The following is a 22,144-nucleotide window of genomic DNA, read 5'->3' on the forward strand; positions in this document are numbered from 1 at the left end:
CTGGGTTCGGTGTGTAACACGGTACTTTGCCATTCCCATTTCCCAAAGCTCCTCTCTCGTATTTTACATTATATTTAGCATGCTAACGAAAACCGCAGTGCTCCGCAAGAGGTCATTTTCATATTTGCCAGTCATAGCATTACATAATGGAATAACAAACTCTACAGCTCAAAGATAAACAGAGCTTGGCAGGGCACCGGCGCATCTGTCAGGACGACCCTGTGCAGGGTGTCTCTGTTTTGTACACGATCCTTCAAGATTTTGAGCGTTAGCTGTGGCCTGTCACTGATGCATCACAGAAACAGGAGCTGGATACAGTGGAGTCTATTCAGAACTGTGTGTCTGCTCTTTATCGCTGCGCCCGTGCGGTTTCATGCATACAAAACGGGTCTGCATTTACTTACAATTGGGCTGATGTCGTCATCATGCATTTTTGTGCGCTACACTAGGGCTGACTACTGTTATGTTCTGTAAAGCAACAATCTGAGGCTCATAGTTAGGGATTTTGAGAGAACATTGATTAGCAGCTTATTGATCATGTTCACACTTGTGTGGATGCAATGCATAAATATGTAACTAACTTATGCATTGTCAGATAAGTGGCTAATTCATTCGATTTTATTTGTATGAAAACCCCAAAACCCCACCCCAAATTGTAATAAAATAAACTGTTACAAGCTCAAATTAGCCACTAAATTAAAAAGTTACGAATTGCTATGAGATTGCGTCAGATTGAATATCAGCATCCCAAAATACTAATTTGTTTGTTTTTTTTGTTTCTTAATCCATTTGAGTAAATGAAGCAATTTGAGCACAGTAAAACCTGATAAATGAAGAGAACTCAAACCAACTGAGTACTGTAAAACCCAACAAGTTAAGACAACTCAAACTATTTGAGGAAACTGATTGCTACAAACCATTTGAGTTAAACTAATCTATACTGTGAACTTTCTTCATTTAAGTTGAAGTAATGAGGTATTTAACAAAAAACTAATCCCAATGAGTACTGTCAACTTATTCCATTTACGTAAATGAATCGATTTGAGCACAGTAAAACTCGACAAATGAAGAGAACTCAAACCAACTGAGTACTGTAAAACCCAATAAGTTAAGGCAACTCAAACCATTTGAGTTATAAAAACTAATCTATTTGAATACTGTGAACTTACTCCATTTAAGTTGAAGTAGTGAGGTATTTAATTAACTCATTACCTTCAACACTGAGTTCAAAACTCTTCAAATGAGACTTAACTTTCAGTCAATTTGAGTTAACTACACTCATTTCATTTGATAAAGTTGACTGTTGGTTTTACAGTGTTAAACCAACAGTTAAACTGTACAGCTGTACATATTGGTGCTTAGCAATAAGATGCCACTTATTTATTAGACACTTGTACCAAATAACTAATAGTACTTATTTATTAGATACTACATATGTCACTATAAGAGTTTTTATTTCATGAAGATTTTTAATTGAACTCCATTCTGTCTAGACGAGTTTATAAAATGTTACTTTAAAGATAGGAAATATAAATGAAGACATAGTACCTCCAGCATGCCCTGGGTTTTTCCCGAGGCCTCCTCCAAATGGGACATGCCTGGAACACCTCCCTAGGTATACGTCCAGGAGGCATCCGAAACAGATGCTCGAGCCACCTCAGCTGACTTCTCACAATGTGGAGGAGCAGCAGCTCTACTCCGAGCTCCTCCCAGGTGACAGAGCTCTTCATCCTATCTATAAGGGTGCACCCTGCCACTCTGCGAGGGAAACTCATTTCCGCTTGTTTCCGAGATCTTGTCCTTTCGGTCATGACCCAAAGCTCATGACCATAGGAGAGAGTATGAACGTAGACTGACCGGTAAATTGAGAGCTTTACATTTTGACTCAGCGCCTTCTTTACCACAACGGACCAATACATCGACCACATTACTGATGCCGCTGCACCAATCCGCCAGTCAGTCTCACATTCCATCCTTCCCTCACTCATGAACAAAACCCCAAAATACTTGAACTCCTCCACCTGGGGTATGGACTTTCCTCCAACCTGAAGATGGTATTTTTTTACAATGTTAAAATGTCTAGCCATAGTTCTGAATCCTTCATCGTAAAACCCAATAAGTTAAGGCAACTCAAGCCGTTTGAGGAAACCGATTGCAACAAACCATTTGATTAAACTAATCTATATGAGTACTGTGAACTTAATCCATTTAAACTGAAGTAATGAGGTATTTAAATAACTCGTTACCCTCAACACTGAGTTACAATGACTAGTATTAACTTTCAGTCAATTTTGAGTAAACTACACTCATTTTATTTGATAAAGTTGACTGTTGGGCTTTACAGTGTTCACAGCCTTTTACAGACAACCTTCTAAGTCAGGAAAAGTGTCTTTTTTAAGTTTTGTCACAAGACTGGCAGTGAGGAAAGTGAAGTAGAAGAATATTATATAAAAATTATTATATTAAAGGTGCTTTATTTTTGCAGTCATCAAAAATCTCCATGCACAAGTTTTTTTCTCATCGTAAATATGAATTAGTTTTATAATTATTACCAGATTAGCATTTTAATACTTTTAAGAAAGGAGATAAAGGTATAACTGAAATAGAAGTTAGTATAACATTCTGTTTTCCATGAGTGAATTAACATCACCCCGACCCATTAATAGAATCTTGTTTTTGTCTTTTAGTAAGAGTCTTCTTAAATTACTTGGATTTTCGCTTCATTTGATGAGCTCAATGAAAATGTTTTAGAATAATAAGTGTGGAGGAAATGTAATCAAGAAAATATATCCAGGTGATGAGCACAAACAGTAGATTATTGATCACAAGGCCAATGTTAAACTAACCGTTGAGACCAGTGACCCAAAGATCTTGTTGCACTGATGTTTTCTTTGGACCATATAATAATAATAATCTGAGCAAGCATGGCACCGAGGAGCTGAAACATATTCACTGCCCCAGAGGACAGTCTGAAAGGGGCTGAACTCCCCCTCTACGTCGCTCAACCAAACGCCAACCAAAGCAACGTTTCCTTTTTGACAAGTACTCTGCATGCATAAATGCAAGCGAGTCACTCATTCTCAGGAAGCACATTCCTCCACAGTATACAACAATACACGGGTCACCGCAGTCTGTGTCCACCACATTTCTCTAAAGCTGATATGCATTATTATTATTATGAACAGCAGTTTGAGCTTGTGGAATGATAGAGAGAGGACATTTGTTCTTTTTCATCCTTTGGATAAAAGTCACAAGAATTTGGAAATAACTTTGCGGTATTCTTTTTACAAACTCCATACTGCTGAGAGTAACATTTAGATCAGGGATGCCCAAACTTTTTCTTATAAAGGGTCAAAAACCAAACTTGATTGGGGGATGAGGGGTGAAGTTAAGTACGCCAAACTGTATTAGGCCTATATTAAATTTCCCATTGGTAATTTCCTAAATTATTGGATAATATTTGAAAAATAACTAGAAAACGTGGCTTAAAAACATTTTAATTAATGATGCAATATCATTCCCGCTGTGGCAAGCCCTGATTAATAAAGGGACTAAGCCGAAAAGAAAATTAATGAATGAATTGTAAAAGCATTCGTTTCATGTTGAACGGAAGTGCTTGGAAGCATCATAAACGTCACAACCTTTTCATTTTCCCCGAATCTTTAACGTACAGCCATTAACAGGCCAATAAAAAAGGTTTCCACCACAAATTGGTAATAGAAAGTGCCATATAACTTTTAAGGACATGTTCTAAAAATAATGACATTTTATATCTAAATCCATTCATTAAGATTAATAATGTAAACATTCAGTTGACGGTTCATTCCGCTAAACTGACCAAGCTGAAAAGGAAATGTAAATATTCAATATAGAATAAAAATCAAAAGCCGTTCTTTTAAAATTCTTTTTAATGAATAAGTTACTAATAAATTATTGGTTATGAAAACATTCGTGAGCCTGAATAGCCTACTTTTCCTACTAAAGCACTTTGTAGAACAAATGAATATTTACGACCTCAGTAAAACATTCTCTTGCATCAAAACAATACAGCAACGAACAACACGTGTTTTAAAATTACATAGAAAAGAACTCAAACATAACAAATTAAAACCTTTTCACCATTTCTGCTGACAATGTGTCACGCCGCATCTGAACTCTGAATCAACACTGGCGCGTGGAAATTGACCTCGCGTCGCGTCGCCATGGCAATATCAGCTCTCACTTCCTAAACAAACCCGAGACAAGGAAAAGAAAAGAGGCTTTAGCTGGGGATTGTTAACGCACAACATTTGTGCATTAAGGTAAGAAGCAGCGCTGTTTTGTTTCATTGTTCCTACTTCTTCAGTAGGCTGTAAATGTAAATTCACCTTTAGTGTTTGCGTTTACAACCTGTACATGTCAACAGTGGTGCTGGGCTTATTAAATAAACAATGTTCAATTCATCTATCGTTAAATATAATGCAGTGTATTATAATGATTGGCAAATCGCTGTCCCCAATCCAGTTCCCTGGAGTTTAACCACAGAAAGTTATTGATTTTTTTAGAGGCTCTCCATGTCATCTCCCAATAGTCTGCTGCTCTGAGATCAAGTGTAAAACCGACCTGCTGTCATGTGTTGATGTATGTATTCCCTTTACTTCAGTTCATCGTCTGTGCCTGACAAGACAATATAAGACTCAGGATACGGAGTAATAACACCCAAGGTCTTTCCAAGGAAATCTTTTTGGTAAGGCTGCAAGTATAGTGTTAAGACTAAAAGGGATAGATTACCCAAAAATAAAAATCTACTCAGTATTTACTAACGCTCAAATGACTCCAAACCTTTTTGGGTTGCTTTGACCTGTTAAACAAGAAAAGATATTTTGAAATAAGCTAAAAACCTAAAAAAAAAAAAAAAAAAAAAGAAATACTATGGAATGCAATGCTTGCAGGTTTCCAACATTCTTAGCAATATCTTCTTTTGTGTTTAACAGAAGAAAGAATGTCATAAAGGTTTGAAACAAATAAAGTGTGAATAAATGATTTTTAGGTGGACTATACCTTAAATTATATTAATGTGATGCAATTTTGCAGGGTCAAGCTTACATAAAGTGCTAGTCTCAAGGAAACTGAGTTGTCTTTTGTACTTGGGAGAACAGATCTCTCTGCATGATAATCTTAGTTCAGGTCACTTGCCTGGTTCACCTTTGGCCTCATTCCCACAATTAAAAAATAATATGTATTTTGACAAAGGGTTGAGGGTCAATTGACTATGCTGTCTTTTAAGTAATAAATGATGGTCACCACATCAAATATACCTTAAAAATCCATATATTTAGAGGTCTATTCAGTCATATGGTATTGCATGTGTTTTTGTGCTATTTTATAAATCCCCTTATTCCATTGACATGCTGTGCTTCAGAAGAATTATCCACCCTGCGATATTTCTGCACTCCAAGTCATTATGGTCCGCCTGACAGTGCATCTGATCGCAAAATTGGGCAGTCACTCAAAATCCAGCAGAAGCGAATCCTTCCAGCAGTACCTGAGGAAACTGACCCATCTCAACTTCTCAGACAAAAACATAGAGGAGATTGTAAGTTTTGAGTTTAAATATATTGAAGCTGTATTTAAAATAATAGTTTGCATTAAAGTGAATATTGTAAAATTCTTTTAAAGTTGGTGTCAGTACATCAAAATACAAAGTATGGATGCACTATATAATAATAAATATACACCGGCCACTTTATTAAGTACACAACTGTCCAACTGCTTGTTAATGCAAATTTCTAATCAGCCAATCACATGGCAGCAACTTAATCATTTAGGCATAGAGGTGGTCAAGACGATCTGCAGTTCAAACCGAGCATCAGAATGGGGAGAAAAGGTGATTTAGGTGACTTTGAACGTGGCATGGTTGTTGGTGCCAGCCTGGCTGGTCTGAGTATTTCAGAAACTGCTGATTTACTGGGATTTTCACTCACAACCATCTCTAGGGTTTACAGAGAATGGTCCAAATTAAAGCAAATATCCAGAGGTCAGCGAAGAATGGCCAGACTGGTTCCAGCTGATAAAAGGCAAGAGTAACTCAAATAAGCATCTCTGAAGGCTCAACACATCAAACCTTGAGGCGGCTACAGCAACAGAAGACCACACCGGGTGCCACTCCTGTCAGCTAAGAACAGGAAACTGAGGTTATAGGCTCACCAAAATTGGACAATAGAAGATTGGCAAAATGTTGCCTGGTCTGATGAGTCTCGTATGGATCTATCCCTACTTGTATGAAAGGTTCAGGCTGGTGGTGGTGTAATGGTGTGGGGGATATTTTCTCGGCACACTTTTGGCCATTAGTACCTGAGGATTGTTGCTGATCATGTCCACCCCTTTATGACCACAGTGTACCCACCTTCTCATGGCTACTTCCAGCAGGATCATACGCCATAATATAAACCGGGAATCATCTCAAACTGGTTTCTTGAACATGACAATGAGTTCACTGTACTCAAATGGGCTCCACAGTCACCAGATCTCAATCCACTAGAGCATGTTTAGGATGTGGTGGAACGGGAGATTTGCATCATGGATGTGCAGCCGATAAATCTGCAGCAACTGTGTGATGCTATCATGTCAATATGGACCAAAATCTCTGAGGAATATTTCCAGTACCTTGTTGAATCTATGCCACGAAGGATTAAGGCAGTTATGAAGGCAAAAGGAGGTTTTACCCGGTACTAGTAAGGTGTACCTAATAAAGTGACCAGTTAGTGTATGTATATATCCAGAATTAAAGGATGAACAGCATATCTATAAGCTACACCAATATCTTTATATTCATTGTTTTGTGAAAAAGATTTTATAAGCTACTTAAAGGTAATAAATTGCAATTTTTAACATATAAAATATTAAACATTTTTACATTGTAATAATAATTCAATAATAATAATAATGTTTAAACATTATGAACACTAAAACTCGGAACAGTAAATATTATTTTTTTTCTCTCTCTTTATAGGATGATCTATCTGTGTGCAGAAACCTCACAGTCCTTTACCTATATGACAATCAAATATCACAGATCTGCAACTTGGGGTTTGCCTCAAACCTTACACACTTATACATGCAAAATAACAATATATCTTGCATCGAGAACCTCTCGTCTCTACATAAGCTATCTAAACTGTAAGTATTTAACCGTACAAGCACATTTAATACTTCTGAATTGCATTTCTTTGAACTCTGACTCTAATATTTTTAATAAAAAGCGGCATTTATTGACCATAGACCATGAATGTTTCTAAATTTAAGGTTCCTGGGAGGAAACAGCATCACTGTGGTGGAGGGATTAGAGGAGTTGAAAAGCCTAAAGGAGCTGCATGTGGAAGGTCAGAAACTACCTTGTGGAGAAAAGCTGGCCTTTGACCCTCATTCCATTTCTAGCCTGTCTGTAAGTAACTAATTTCTTTAATATTCACCTCTGTGAAGAGACTTACAAAGGGTGCTTCATAATATCTATAATCTAGTGCGCTCATATTTAGATTGATATAGCAGTGTCCTGTGAGTTTGCTGTCAGAATCAGACTCGGGGACCAAGACGTGTATCAAAGCAGTTCTGTGCAAGATTTGATGAGGGTAAAAGAGGTCTCTGTGGGTGCCTTCTTGTCTGACAAATCAACAGCGAGTGTTTACTGCCCAAGCAGTGGGAAAACAAACCGAAAAGGGAATTTTTTGTTTATTTTGATAATTAATGAAATTGCAAGCGTAAGTACACCAATTTTCCTCCTTGAAAAAAAATATTAAATGCTCTCCTTTTACTTACTCAGTAAAATCTTCACTGATTTCCCAGTAGTGGAACTTGTTTCAAAGTTTAAAGCATCTTAAAGTGCATTATTAACGATGTTAAAGAAGCCTATTTATATTAGCCCTCCTGTAATTCATTTAAAAATTTGTTTAACAGAGACGATATTTTTTAAACAGATTTCTAACTAACTTCTTTTGTTTTTTTTTAAAGGCTTAACTATGTGAATTAGATTGACTAAACAAGTTAGGTTAATTAGGCAAGTAATTTGACAAGAGTAGTTTGTTCTGTAGCCAATCGTAAAATATATATATTTCTCAAGGGTGCTAATAATATTGAGTTATTTTATTTAAAACTTTTATGTGAATACTACTTTTTTTCAATGTGTTATTCTGTATTCAGTGTTTGAGGAATATTGAGTGGTTCTCAATGACATTTGTTATATTACGTAAACAATGACAGGTTTGCTTTCCTGCACCTATTAATGAATGACCATGAAAGACTGCACGTATTTTTATTTTACTGTTTAACTTCCATGTGCAAGCCAGTGTATTATAAAATACAAACCATGCATCTAGTTTTACAGACACCTATAAATACCTTTTTTAAACACACATGTTTTGTGAACACTTACACTGACTGTTGGTGCTCTAGATTTGCCGGTTTCAAACCGATAAATCAAATTTTTTGGCGCAAACATGCATTCACAATAGTATGAACCATTATAGGTGTGGTCAAATGTATATTGAAGTTATCTATTATTTTAATTATTAACATTATTTAAGATACAGATCAGAGCAAACTATTTCTCAACTTTTAAAGGGCAGAATCTGGCAATGGAGTAAGCAAAATAATCATTTGTCAAAAGGAAAGCAAATTTATTTGCTTACCCCATTTGCACACTATTTTGCTTGTTTTAAGGAAAAACCCACCTAATATTGGAATATTATTTCTGAAAACAAGACAATATGTTTCACTTGTCTAGAAATGCTTTATGATTTAAGAATTTTTAGATATTTGGACTAGAAAGAAGATAAAAATTCTCAAATCTAAGTAAGAAATACATTTTTTGCTGTGTTGTTCATGAAATAGAGATTAAAATTGTTTCTAAACTGATTAAAAAAGTGAATTTCTTTTTGGTTTTAAGAGTACGTAATAACACTTTATAAAGCCTGTTTTATTGGTTTTATGGGTCTGATTCCTTTCTCACCACAAGCAAAGTGTTCCAGAGTTCGTTTTCAACCAAGTCAGGACCACATATTTCAGGTGATCTCAGACTGATTGTTTTTAGTGTAGATCTGAGTGTGATTGCCGTGTCCACATATTCCTAAATAAACCAAGCTGAGGCCAAAACACGGTAAGGTTCCAAACAACAAGCCAGGTGTGAAAGCACCCTGAGTTTAGAATATTACTGGATGTTTTTTTTATACAGAACCTCTTCTAAGTCAAAACACAAAGGGTTTATTTCTCAGTTCATGACCCCTTTCATTTCATATATTCTGTAGGAAACTCTGTGCATTTTAAATATCAGCAAAAATAACATTGATGAGTTATGGGATTTGGCTCCTCTCAGAAAAATGACCCATCTTTTTGCTGCCGATAACCAGCTACATGACATACAGGTAAATTAATTTTTCTTTTCTTTTTTCAATAAATAAAGGTTCTTTAACACAGCGAAGTACTGTTTACTGAAAAAAGATTATGTCTGCAAAATTGTTGCAAACAATTTATATGTGTTGAATTTAAACAAATAAAATTTAGTAATCATTCATTCATTTTTTTTAAAGGGCTTCGTCCCTTTATTAATCTTGGGTTGCCACAGCAGAATGAACCGCCAACTTATCTAGCAATGGGTTTTTGTCCCATTGACTTCTGATATAACAACAATTTCTAATTGCAAAGACATGACGCTAAATAATCATGCATTCTTAATTATTAGTGTTTTTCCTTTTGGTGAGATGCAAAATTTACATTTTTTAGTCAATCATCAGTTGGCACCATTAACCCTTTAGATATGCCTATGCAAAAAGGTTTCTGACCTTTATATGGAATTCTATGGAGTAAAAAACAAATTGTGTCTGTGCATAAATACACTCTGTTCTGATTACTGAGCTGCTTATTTTTTATTTTCTCAAACATATCAAGGTAAGTGCACAAAGGTCTCTCTCACACACTCACACATACTATACTCTATATATATATATATAACAATAAAATTTTAAGCCAGAAACTAAGCTTTTTTTTTGCACTGCAACTGATGATCAACTCTAAAAAAAATACAGTTTTACCTCTTTCCCACAGGGATAACCTGCAACAATAAAAAAATGCCAAATGGCTTTGCAATCAAAAAATGTCATTATAACGGAAGTCAATGGGGCAAAAACAACCTTGAACATACCAAAAGGGTAGTAAATATGAGTATATTGTTGAATTTTTAGAATATTTTCAAAGCATTTTCCCAAAATTTCAAAATAAGATTTGTCATTAAAAGTAATTTCATTTGCTTAAACACAGAGAGAGTTGTGACCAAATTAAGACTCAAAATCACCTAAGGGTGGATGAAACATCCTAAACAGCACATAAGGGTTAAAACATACAAAATACAAAGTGTAATTTTTCAAGTTTTTGTTATGTTTAAACATGACAACCTTGTGTGTTCCTATGAAGTATGAAATGATATTGGTAAAGCGGTGTAAAAAACCTAATCCTCCAAATCCTTCCAGAAGTCTCTGGACTTGCACAAGGTCAGAATTATTCAACAAATCAGCGGGCCGGTCTCCAGGGACAGCTTCTGCTGACAATTTAAACAAGCACAAGTTTTCCTCTTTCCTTAGTGCACAGATTTTCCTCTGAAATACACTCAGTGCCCCTTATAACCTCAGCCTTGTATTAAAAACCCATTTGAGGCAAACATTTAGCGAAACTAAAGCTGAGAAGTAACCTGGAAAAGAGATTTTCCAACTTACTCATTTAGTGACTAAAAGAAACACTTCCCGCTGCCTTGTCAAGCATTTCGGTAACTTTGTTCAACAGCATAAAAGACAATCCTCTGAGCAACTGCCACCGATAATAGCGATCCATGTGTCAGAGGAAGCTTTCGTGTTTAGCAGATATCTTCTTTAATTTATACAACCCCTTTGCCACTATTGATTCAGCGACGACAGCACCCAAAGGATCAATTCCATCCTTACGCAGTTTGGTCCAATTCCAGTGGAAACATTATGGATTTTTAAAATAGATTATGACAGGCAGTCAGCCGAGTGACAAATGGGTACTGCAGAAGCTGTTAGTGGCGCACGTCCAGACAGTGCAGATAGGGATCGAAGCGCTGGTCAAATACAGGTTCATAACTGGCCATCATTAACCCAACGCAGGGCTGGAAAGAGCCCAGTCAGGGGTGCATTCAGCACTCCTGCGCATGGGAGGGCAATTTGGCGCTGGGCAGTTCCCAGCCAAGCCCTCAGAGTGACAGACCTGACACGATCATTTATCAAAGCCTGAGAGCGCGCTGCTCGCCGGGGTCCCTCTAGAGCTGATTGCACACGGACTGAAAAGTGGAAGCATTTTAGTTGAGACAGGAAGGCAATGAACAATCAGAGCGTGTCCAGAGAGTATTCATATTTCCAGCCTGGATTAATGTGTCCTTAGATAAACATACACTGCAGGCAACATGCTTGAGGACTACTGCCCTGGGGAACTTGTTAGTCACGCAGTCCGAGTGACAGTATTTATTAAAACAAGCTGATGTCTTGTTTATACTTTTAGCGTTGCACATTTTTAGTCACATTTGTTTATGGCCTTCTTGTTTTAAATACAAGGTTCTGATTATTTTAATCGTACATCTTTTGTAAATCTGGAAACATCACTGTTTTTTAGGTTTCTGCAGAGTGCTAATATTAGTTTGAAACATTTGGTGAAGATCTGCTCATTTTTGTCTGTATAGCTGATCTGAAGTGATTAAAGTAAAATGTAATTCCTTTATTTATGCTTTCAGGAGTTAGAGACGGTGTTCAGCCAATGGTTTAAACTGCGCCTTCTGGATCTGAGTAGAAATCCTGTGTGTCACAAACCTAAATACAGGGACAGACTAATAACTGTTTGCAAATTTCTAGGTGAGAAATAACCTTGCTATTTACAATTTTAATTGTAATTATTTATGGTAAAATAATCACTGACTTCGTAAATGATACAGCTTGTTGGATTTTTCATTATATAATTAAATTATTTGAATTGGATTTTTATTATAATAAATATTTCATTTTTATTTTATTAATTTTCTCAACATTTAATTAATTTACTTTTTTTTAAATGTAATTTAATGAATACATTTTATATTTAATAAAAAAATATATATAAACATAATAAATAAGTAATACTTTTACATTTGTATTGGTGTTGTGGTTATGAGTTTTACATACAATTGAAGTCAGAATTATTAGCCCCCCTTTGAATTTTTTTTTCCTTTTTAGATATTTCCAAAATTATGTTTAACAGAACATGGAAATTTTCACAGTATTTCTGATAATAATTTTTTCTTATTATTTGTTTTATTTCCGCTAGAATAAAAGCAGTTTTTAATTTTTTTAAAGGTAAAATTTTTTTTTTTAACATTTTAAGGTAGAAATTATTAGCCCCTTTATATTTTTTGATAGTCTACAGAACAAACCATCGTTATACAGTAACTTGCCTAATTAACCTAACCTGCCTAGTTAACCTAATTAGCCTAGTTAAGCCTTTAAATGTCAGTTTAAGCTATATAGAAGTGTCTTGAAAATATATAGTAAAATATTATTTACTGTCATCATGGCAAAGACAAAATGAATCAGTATTAGATATGAGTTATTAAAACTATTATGTTTAGAAATGTGTTGAAACAGTCTCCGTTAAACAGAAATGTAACTAAACTTCTAAATAAACAAGGGGGCTAATAATTCTGACTTGAACTGTAATTACATATTTATACTATATTTTCTTGATATTTACATGCCCTCTGTAGCTTTTAAGTTTTATTTAATTATTTAGAAGATGTAATTACAGAAACATGCGCAATTTTAATTATTTTTATTCTTGATATTTAGATGACCTTGATGGGAAACAAATAAATGAGCTGTCCAGGCAGTTTCTAATCAATTGGAAAGCCTCAAAAGATGCAAAGAAGAAACCAGAGGATGGAAAAGACAACAAACTACAAGTGGCAAACCAACTTTCAAGTATTAATATTTGCTGAATAAATAATAATTAGATTTAAATATATCTAAATATATATATATTTTTAAATATATTTAGATATTGTAATATTGTTTATATAAATATCTAAATATTTGTTTATATTCATTATCTTTTGTTTATTTTCATATTCACTTACATTTAGACAACACCATGTTTATACTTTATAAGAATTTAGTAAACAGTATTTAGTGGAATAACGCTGCTTTTTAATCACAACAAATGAAAACAATTTGTTATTCTATCCAATTGTCATTTGGAAGGAATGTTATCAGACTTTTATAGAATGAAGCAAATAAAGCCGATAAATAAATCCATATAAACTAAGAATTGTGAAGAATATAGGAATGTGTATGTATAAATACACAATTGTTTTTTTAAATACCACTTTACACTGTAGAATTTTTATTACAGATAAAATATGTTCTTTATATGTCATTATTATCTCTTTTGAATTTGCAAAAAAAAAACTGTATTAAATTCTATTATTTACAGTAATTTACACTTCCACAATTATATTTCTCTTTCTAACAGTCAAGGAATCGTATATTCTGCTATTGTATTTTATCTGCATGTCACCAAGTACACCTCGCATGTCTCTTGTGTCAGTTCTATTACAATGACTACAATGACTAACCTGTGTTTAGCTTCAGCTGATTTTCACTTGGGTCCCCAACATCCTTCTGTCCGAGAGCGCAGCAGCTCTTTGAGTAAGCCGTCAGAAAATGAAAAGCCTGGCGTTACATTTCGGACAGACCAAATTCAAGCTGACAGCAGAGGAAGAGGGTACAGTATGAACGATCCCAATTTCTATCGTGCTTAAAAGACTTTTTATGTTTACTAATAATTAATTATTTATTTAGATATTCAGTAAATTGTTGTTTTTACTTTGTTTGTTTATCATGTTATATATTAGTATTTTTATAAGGTAAACATTGTTTTGAGTGTGTGTTCGACGCATTGTGCTGCAATACCCTGTCCTGTCAAATTTTAAAAACTAAACTAAACTAAGATATATGTTTTTATTAAACATTTAAATTACAACTCATCTTAAATTATATAAAAGGAATGCTTTAAGAGTAATGTGACATGTAACTGTTCATTTGCTGCCTTCAGACATGCTGGGAAAAAAGCCTGCTATTTGTCAAGTTGTTTGACTTTTATTCTTCCCACTCATGCAAATAAACAGCTTTCTCTTTTAGTACTGGCCTGAGGTTAAGCATTCTATGCTGGGCTGTGTAATGACTGCAAAAATCCTTTGATGTCTTGCATCTTAAATGCGTTAATCCTTTCATTTCTGTTTTTTTTTATCAGCCTCTAAAATGTATACATGAATTGCTGAAGAAAATACAATAAATATGAGCTGAATGTTTTGTACTTGTAAGAAAGAGCATGAGTAATACTAATGTATGAGTAATAGGAATGATAATGCTGAATGACAGTTGTTTAATGCCCTAATTAGCTGTTTACTGTGTTATTGTAGGGGTCCAGTAGCAGTCATTATTTAAAGAAGCATGTTTTAGACAGTGTGTGCCATGATTTTATGTTCTTAGTTAGTTTTTATAAGTAATACACAATTCAAAATCATGCTTTAGATACTTTATGGTAATCTACAATGTTTAATTTAAATTTTTTATGTATTTTGTTATATTCACAGGACAAGAGGAGATTCCAGTACCGAATGGCAATCTCTGAAAATATGAAGCTTTATCGAAGTCCTTTTGGCTTCAAATATTTAACTCAAAAACTCAATCAATAAGCTTGCGGTATGTGTGTGTGAAGATTTATGCTGAATACTTTTTAAGAAAAAGAAGCTCTGCCACTTATATAAAATGTGAATAATGGCTTAAATTTTATTTATTTGACAAGTCTTTTACACTGCCTTATTTGCAATTCTGACAGTTCTGTTTGAAAATACCTGTCTGTGTTTTTAATAAATTTACATTTTAAGGAATATTGTTTAAATACTATCATGTTTTACACAACATTTCTGGAATGTAATAATAAACATTTAAGATATTTAGATTAGTATTGTTAGTTAAATATCAATTAATTTCCCCAGTCAGAATAGGTCATAACAAAATCAAAGTGAAATTTTACTTGTCAAATGAAAATTAATTGTGAAATTGCAAACTGCACACTTTATAAATATATATAATGCCTTTATTTGTCATTTGCACGTTCTGTATTTTAATTATATTTGATCAAGTATAAAATATCTTACAATAGTCAAAGTAGCAATCCAATATTACTGCATCATGCTTTAATTTATATTTCAAATGAGTCGTTTATTTTTAAACTTGTAACTGTATATTTATCTTTCAGATTTAGAATTGTATGTGCGGGGAATAAGGATTAATTTCAACTTGCGCATTATCCATTAGCTTTATCAACATCATTACGTTATAGACTGGAAAAGTAGCGCAACATATGAAATATAAAACTGATTGTATAATAATGTTTGGACATATAGAATACGCGCTGAGTACAGTAACGCACGAATTTATTTTCAGCGTGAGACTAATATCTAAACCAGGGTAGGCTAAAACCTCTGAAAGATGTAGAGTAATTAGACAGAGAAGCTTACTTAACCTCATTTGCTCTGCTTCATAATTATTGGCCCGGGGGCAATACTGTTACTTCATCCTTACAAAAACAATGTTTATTAAGAACAGTCTCAGATATACATGTTATGAATAATTCCATTCATTAATTCTCCGTTTGCGGAAAACAGAATGATTAATTTAGGAGTCTCACAAGAATTTCCTCAAGCATGCCAGTTGATTGCAGTGTTTAGAGTTTATTTATTGGCTTTGTCCCAGGAAATAGGGCTGATGTCTGATTAAATCTAATATTAAAATATCGTTTTAAATAAGAGTGAATTGATAGCAGAGAGAATCCCAACGATCTATTTGATGGCTTGAAAAATATTGTTGTATCACAAAGCGCTTTTTCACCAGTCAAAGCCATTGCGTATTTATTTCTTAAATAAACAATATTTTAGATAATATTGTGAAGTTGGGTTCTGTAAAGCAACTCTGGGGAGGACCAAAAATACTAGGCTACTTCTGGGGTCAGAAAATGGACTGCACCTCCTACCGACCGAAGCGCAGGGGAAAGTGTGGAGAACGGACGGCTCCAGTTGCCAGAGTTTTAAAGGCTTGTGATTAATTGCACCGGAGTGAAGCACTTGTCAGCTCTTTGTGTTCCCCGATAAATTAGAGGCTCCTGAGACTTTACGCAGTCATTCAGGTGAGGACACTGCGTGCGCACGGATATACACGCACCTTTTACGCCCACTGTATATATTTTTGAAACGAGAAGAGGACTATTCTTTTACACCAATTTTTTATCAAGCTGAGGAACTTTTCATGCCTTAATGTGTTTTTTAGAACATAACTTGAAACGATAAAACAGGTATGTGTTTTTTATTTCACTACCTTTTAATGAAACCTCACTATTTAAAGTTTTGTATTAGAACTGTATGTTCTTGAAAAGATGTAATGACAGTAATAGGCGTCTATTAGTCTGTATTATTACTCGTTTGTACTTATTTTTTATTCGTTTTATTGCTGACCTTTAGTCTAATGATTAATTTTGCCCGCATTTTATTTTTCGGATTACTTAATTCGAACAAACGTTAACTTTTCTAATGGGTGTTTTTGGCATATTATTAAGAATAAAAAAAAAAGTGTACATTTATTCAACAATATATATTTTGATTTAGGTTAATAAGTGATTTCAATGGTTGGAAGACAGTCGATCCGTATGGATGGCACTGGTTCTGTGACAGTTATGGATGACAGTCCCGCGTCAAGCCCCAACTCGAGCCCTAGTCCTGACACGGACAGCCGGCGCGCAGAGGCCCTTTCCCGCTCCAGGTTGGTCCCGTCTAGTAGCCTCGGCGGCAGAGGGAGACCCGCGGCAGCCAATGCGGCGCGGGAGAGGAGTCGCGTACAGACGCTCAGACACGCGTTCCTCGAGCTACAGAGAACACTACCGTCGGTGCCACCGGACACCAAACTCTCCAAACTCGACGTCTTAATATTGGCGACCACATACATTGCGCATTTAACCAGAACCTTGCAAGAAGAGGGAGTGGAAGAAGATAACACAAAACAAGCTGAAGCTTTGAACTCACTCAAAGGCGATGGCTACTTACATCCTGTGAAAGTAAGTTTTTGGAAGTTGTCAAACATTTAAGGCTAATATAGGGCCTCAAAACATTACGTAACATTTAGAGTTTTAGGCTAATTAAACTGAGTCTGGAATTATTAAAGTTGAAATATATTACGCAGTTTAAAACAGTTGACTAAGTTTTGTATTTTTGTTTTGTCTTGCAGAAATGGCCAATGCGCTCAAGGTTATATATCGGTGCCACTGGTCAGTTCCTGGGTAACTCAAATGAAAATCAAGGGGCTTCTTCTTCATCGTCTCAAACATAGATCATTTGCACATAAGACTTTTGGAGGTAATGAAAAGTAAACGTAGGTTAAAAAAATGTATAGTTGCTGTTTTAGTAATTTTGTTGCAGAAATTGTTTGTAAAAAAGCAGAAAAGTCCGTTGATCATTATGTTGCCGAATAATTGTGCATATTAATATATTGTAATTATTTCTAATATGTAAATAAGATTGTAATATTAAACAAGCTGTGTTTTTGTAACTGTGATGTATCTGCAGTTCTGTACTACTTTGTCTGAAATTCCGTGTGTTGGTTTTAATGAGCTGTCATGCTTGAGCTGTCGGCTATGCACTTTTCTGTTAAAACGTTTGCACTAAATGCATGTGTGAATAACTTAACATTCGTCATGTGAAGTGGACTGTCAGAATAGCAACAATAGCATCACCAACCCCTTTTCTCCTTCCTTCCCTCTTTTCTTCTTTTTCATGTCAATAGCAGTATGTGGAATAGTAAATAAAATAATTCTTAAACTAAACCTATACTGATCTCTGATCTTATTTGTATCGTTGTTTGTCTAAACTAAATTCACAACGTGCAAATTCACAATACTTTACATGCATAGAAAATTTTTATTTCTAAGACTTTTCTGCGTTTTAATAGTTTTCATTTATGTTTCCTGCTCTGAAATTTCAGAAGAAAACATATAGCCTGTATTAAAGATATTTATTAAAACTTTTAATCATGAAAAGTCACTGAAACGTTTGTGGAAAGCACTAAATAATATTAACTCCCTGACACCTTTTGCAAGCCTTAAAAAGTACGTATTTGTTGTCTTAAGAAAAAAGTGATGTTTAAGCAACCCACATGAGGAAATCAAATTTCATTAGGATTCCACCTAATAAAAATGCATTTGTCAAGAAATCCATAAATAATAAACGTAAGATATGTGAAACACAGCTTATTCAGCAGATTCAAATTTATCTCACTAGCTGAAGCACACAAGACTGAAGTTTAGCCCAACACGCATGTGCAGATCCTACTAGGAAGTCCAGTTTAAAACGCGAAGTACGCATGCGCCACATCCTTTTCTTCCGAAGTGTGGAAGGAGCTGGTCACGCGAAGACACAGCAATAGAACTTAAGGTAAATGTATTCAAATTAATAAGTCTACTGATGCATTTTAGCAAACGTTAAAGCATAACTGCAGCTAGCTCAAAAACAGTACACGCTCTTTTTGTTAAATTTTGGGGTGGCCACGTGGTTACTGTAGCCTAGTCCGCACGCGCGTTGCATGGAGATTCTTACTTCATCCGGCTGCCTTTAATAGTAACTCGATTGCTACCTTGGCCGTTTGTAAGTGGAGGTTGAAAAGTATAAACTTCTTAATCGGTGCCAAACATTACTGTGAATCGTTAGTCACGACTCTAACATTTTTTTAAGATGACCACAATTGGGGTCTCTGAAATAAGAGTTTCTTTCCACAAAATAGTTTGCAGTCCAGCTCTTCCTTTTAGAAAACAAATCATTCCTAAAGTGCGCATTCGCACTGTTGCATTCACAAATTATTTTTATAAATTTCTTAAAATAGTGTGGCTTTATACAACATGGCTTTAGTTGACCGTATTTTTTAATAGCAGTGCAGTAAAGTTGAAGTTTTTCAATCACACCTAGTTTGAGTTGTTTGTCTTGACCACAGAGTGAAGACACGTGCTTTTATAGTATGTATTAAATTCCCTCTGGGACTGTGATCAATATTGTAAAGGAGTTTTTATACAAGTTGACATGATTATGGCAAATCGCGTTGTAATCATGACCTGTACTAGTAAAGGTTTTAAGTATCCCATGAGAACTGTAATATATCATTTTGGCAGGTTTGTGTCCCAGATCTAGTGATAAATTGCTCCTTTGCCATTTGCTCTGCTGTCGGCAGTACTGTGCTCTGTCCAGCACGGGGCTGCCGTCCCCTGTGTGGCCTAGCTGGTTTGGGAATGGTCTTGTATGACCTGGATTGGATAATCAGGGCTTTGGCTCACTTGGAGGTGCTGTGGTCTTGGTAAAGGTCCTGACCTTGAGTTGAGCTAGAGTCGCCCAGGCCTTTGTGCTGGCGTAGGAGGGTCTACTCTCAAGCTGCGTTACATGTGCCTTTTGACCTCTAGTTCATCAGTCATGTTTTTGAGGTGGAATTGAGTTTTTCATTTACTGGCTCATCCCTTGGTGCAGCTTATCAGTGGCACAAAATCAATAGTTGAAACACAAAACTGGTAATTAACGGTCATGTTTGGACTGCTTCTGTGCTAAAAGGAGGTAAAAGTCTGTTTTCTTGCTGATTAGGTCTGAATTGGAATAATTGAGTATAATTTCAGAATTGTCTGTTTTTGCAGACTTTCTGTACATTTGACATTTTACCTGCAGAGCTGAAGCTTGTTGCGTAATCAATTTTTGTTTTTACAGAAGGCAGATGATCATGGCTGCTGCCAATGGAAGGCATCATTGCAAAGGTAATGACCGTTAAATTGATCTTTTAACCTAAGAAATGTTTCTGGCACCAGAATTTTTGCCTAAAGCAATGATGAGTTCACATTTTTGCCGTTTACCCATCATACCAGATTGGGGTGCTGAAACTGTGACTTTCTGAAGCAAAAGCAGTGTGCTTCTACTATGAGACGATTTTATGGCTACATTCACATGCTACCTCTCACCTTCACCAGATTCAAGGATTCCCACTGGAAAAGGATGACATGAGAAATGCAGATAGACAAGGAAACGAATGGTAATGCTACACATTGTAAATGTGATAATCTATGCTTTTGGGTGTTTTTTAAATTTTTTTATATTGTTGATTTTACAATGATGAATATCACACTTTCGCCGTTTACCCATCAGACCAAATTGGGTTGCTGATACCGTGATGATCTGAAGTAACAGTGTTGACTAGCTTTTAGTTCATTTGAAATGCGTTACATTTTAAAATTGTTTGCCTACTTCCTGCCTTTTTAGGTCCAAAGATTGCCACTATAAATGTGTAACATGTAAAAAGACTGGTAAGGTTAATATTTTTTGTATCAAAGTTAAATTGTCAAATTCTTGTTGCAATTATGAATATTGCACTTTCGCCGTTTATCCCATCAGACCAAATTTCATTTTTGTCTAGGTCTGCTTTCTCAGGTCCAATTACAAATGGGTAACAGGAAGTGCTAAATAAATAAAGGCTGGTAAGTTTCATATCTTTGTACCAAATTTAAATTTGTAAAATGCTTGTTGCAATGATGAATATCACACTTTCGCCGTTTACCCATCAGACCAAATTGGGATGCTGATGCTGTGACAATCTGAAGCAACAGCAGAGTTGACTAACATGTAACCCATTTGAGATTTGAATAACATTAAGTTTTGTCTACTACTTCTGCTTTCTCAGGTCCAAAAATAGCCACTAGAAAAGTGAAACATAAGAACTAAAATAAGACTGGTAAGGTTTTTGTTTTGTTTGTTTGTTTTGTTTTTGTGAGAATGCTTGTTGCAATGATGAATATCACACTTTCGCCGTTTACCCATCAGACCAAATTGGATTGTTGATACTGTGACTATCTGAAGCATAAAGCAACAGCAGAACTGAACACTCAATGCTTTTTGAGATTATTGAATTTTTCTTTTTTGCTCTTCCAAATCAAAGGTGTGACTTGACAATCACATGAGAAGTGCAGATGAATAAAGGCGGTTTACTTTAAACTGGTGAGGTTTTTTTTTTAATTATTTTACTAATTATTTTTATTATTAATATTTCTTTAAACCTTGTGTTTTTAAATTGGCTTAAGCTTATTTGCTACAATACCTTGATTTTTATTCCTCTATGTGGGGTGCGTAGGTGTGCACAAAATTCAGGATCTGCTTGCGATGTTCCTCCAACTCAAGGTCCCGCTGGTTCAAGGAGTCCAGGTCATGGAGAGCACAGGGAAATGCTGCATCGGGTGGAAAGATGAGTGCTGAGGCTCCTGCATTCCCAAAACAAACATTCTTATTCCCAAACTCTCAATAACATTATCAAGAGCTTGATCTTCACTATAAAATAAAAATGGTGCAAATGTACGTAATAAAATCATTCTTGAATAGAATTTGTTACAGAATCCCTGTGGTTTTATTTCTTTATTTATGACTATACGAATAAAGGAGAAACAAACCATGTTTTAGGGTGACTGAACTCTCACACAGCAGTACTGCAATGACTGCATCTTCCTCCAAAACTTCTGTTCTCAGACTGAGTTTAGCGTGAGCTTGGGCCAGTGCAATCCTGTCAGGATAAGTAAATGTAAAGCATTTCTGCTGTTATTATAAAATACATTTAAAGACCTTTTAGAGAACAAGAATGTGAATTACAACTTGGAATGCTTGCCAGATGGAAGTGACAGTGTTGGCAACATTTTAAATCTTTAATATGATCAAAAAGTCTCTCAATCAGTATGAAGACATGTTCTAGCTGCTGTTCCTTTTGAACAAACAACTTTAACACTATTGTCCATTGCAAATATTGTCGCTCAATTAAACTTGTTTACACAAGAAGCAAAAAAGTCAATGACTATATTCTGAAAAAAATATCAAATCAGTGTTAATGGTTCAAGTGAGAACAAATCTGAAAATTGACCCCTAAATTTCATCTATGGCTCAAATCAATTTATTTAAATGCATGTATTGTAGACTCCTTAATCTTAAGTATTTGTTTGGTTATATTTAGATATTTGTACTAAAAAC

At 35.1% G+C, this 22,144-nt stretch overlaps 3 protein-coding genes and 1 long non-coding RNA gene across 19 annotated transcripts in view; 3 read left to right on the forward strand and 1 right to left on the reverse strand.

The window, feature by feature from the left end:
* Window positions 1-3,482: 3,482 nt before the first annotated feature.
* Window positions 3,483-22,144, reverse strand: part of mcmdc2 (minichromosome maintenance domain containing 2) — a 29,011-nt gene continuing 10,349 nt past the window's right edge. Inside the window, exons 13-16 of one of the 3 annotated variants that reach the window (XR_012399066.1) lie at window positions 21,577-21,686; window positions 21,231-21,390; window positions 13,637-13,703; window positions 3,483-4,225 (exon numbers count right to left, since the gene is read on the reverse strand). Coding sequence is in view for 1 of the 3 variants with exons in the window: in NM_001324440.1 (NP_001311369.1) it covers window positions 21,239-21,390; window positions 21,577-21,686 (262 nt within the window). In the remaining 2 variants the exon portion in view is untranslated. Of the gene's footprint in view, window positions 4,226-13,636; window positions 13,767-21,230; window positions 21,391-21,576; window positions 21,687-22,144 lie in introns of all 3 variants that reach the window. The other 2 variants (XR_012399067.1, NM_001324440.1) reach the window with 2 other exon arrangements.
* ppp1r42 (protein phosphatase 1, regulatory subunit 42) lies at window positions 4,238-14,953 on the forward strand. 12 transcript variants are annotated; one of them, XM_073940240.1, is made up of 10 exons: window positions 4,238-4,301; window positions 4,643-4,726; window positions 5,402-5,575; window positions 6,992-7,158; window positions 7,285-7,423; window positions 9,279-9,395; window positions 11,768-11,885; window positions 12,852-12,983; window positions 13,647-13,790; window positions 14,657-14,953. In XM_073940240.1, exons 3-10 carry the CDS (start codon window positions 5,444-5,446, stop codon window positions 14,692-14,694), a joined length of 987 nt encoding a protein of 328 aa, XP_073796341.1. In that variant the 5' UTR covers window positions 4,238-4,301; window positions 4,643-4,726; window positions 5,402-5,443; the 3' UTR covers window positions 14,695-14,953. The 12 variants fall into 12 exon arrangements, with proteins under 12 accessions (XP_073796341.1, XP_073796342.1, XP_017209310.1 ...); XM_073940241.1 differs by having other exon boundaries at window positions 5,405-5,575; XM_017353821.4 differs by having other exon boundaries at window positions 5,405-5,575; window positions 13,647-13,785.
* On the forward strand, window positions 14,657-17,939 carry tcf24 (transcription factor 24). 3 transcript variants are annotated; one of them, XM_073940709.1, is made up of 3 exons: window positions 14,657-14,765; window positions 16,727-17,172; window positions 17,343-17,939. In XM_073940709.1, exons 2-3 carry the CDS (start codon window positions 16,744-16,746, stop codon window positions 17,442-17,444), a joined length of 531 nt encoding a protein of 176 aa, XP_073796810.1. In that variant the 5' UTR covers window positions 14,657-14,765; window positions 16,727-16,743; the 3' UTR covers window positions 17,445-17,939. The 3 variants fall into 3 exon arrangements, with proteins under 3 accessions (XP_073796810.1, XP_073796809.1, XP_068073308.1); XM_073940708.1 differs by lacking the exon at window positions 14,657-14,765 and adding an exon at window positions 15,323-16,251; XM_068217207.2 differs by lacking the exon at window positions 14,657-14,765 and adding an exon at window positions 16,242-16,416.
* Window positions 18,486-21,507, forward strand: mcmdc2as (mcmdc2 antisense lncRNA). Its single transcript, NR_136892.1, has 8 exons — window positions 18,486-18,544; window positions 19,853-19,899; window positions 20,008-20,171; window positions 20,399-20,442; window positions 20,553-20,613; window positions 20,817-20,867; window positions 21,072-21,130; window positions 21,264-21,507. It is a non-coding gene; the product is annotated as a mcmdc2 antisense lncRNA (long non-coding RNA).

This window comes from Danio rerio, chromosome 24, assembly GCF_049306965.1.
Source record: "Danio rerio strain Tuebingen ecotype United States chromosome 24, GRCz12tu, whole genome shotgun sequence".
Lineage (NCBI taxonomy): Eukaryota > Metazoa > Chordata > Actinopteri > Cypriniformes > Danionidae > Danio > Danio rerio.

Bases quoted from the DNA above. Each gene is read 5' to 3' on its own strand.
- ppp1r42 (XM_017353821.4), top strand. From the start codon at position 5,444: ATGGTCCGCCTGACAGTGCATCTGATCGCAAAATTGGGCAGTCACTCA. The intron at 7,424-9,278 runs GTAAGTAACTAA...TATATTCTGTAG, and splicing joins ATTCCATTTCTAGCCTGTCT to GAAACTCTGTGCATTTTAAA. The intron at 11,886-12,851 runs GTGAGAAATAAC...CTTGATATTTAG, and splicing joins AACTGTTTGCAAATTTCTAG to ATGACCTTGATGGGAAACAA.
- tcf24 (XM_073940709.1), top strand. From the start codon at position 16,744: ATGGTTGGAAGACAGTCGATCCGTATGGATGGCACTGGTTCTGTGACA. The intron at 17,173-17,342 runs GTAAGTTTTTGG...TTTGTCTTGCAG, and splicing joins GCTACTTACATCCTGTGAAA to AAATGGCCAATGCGCTCAAG.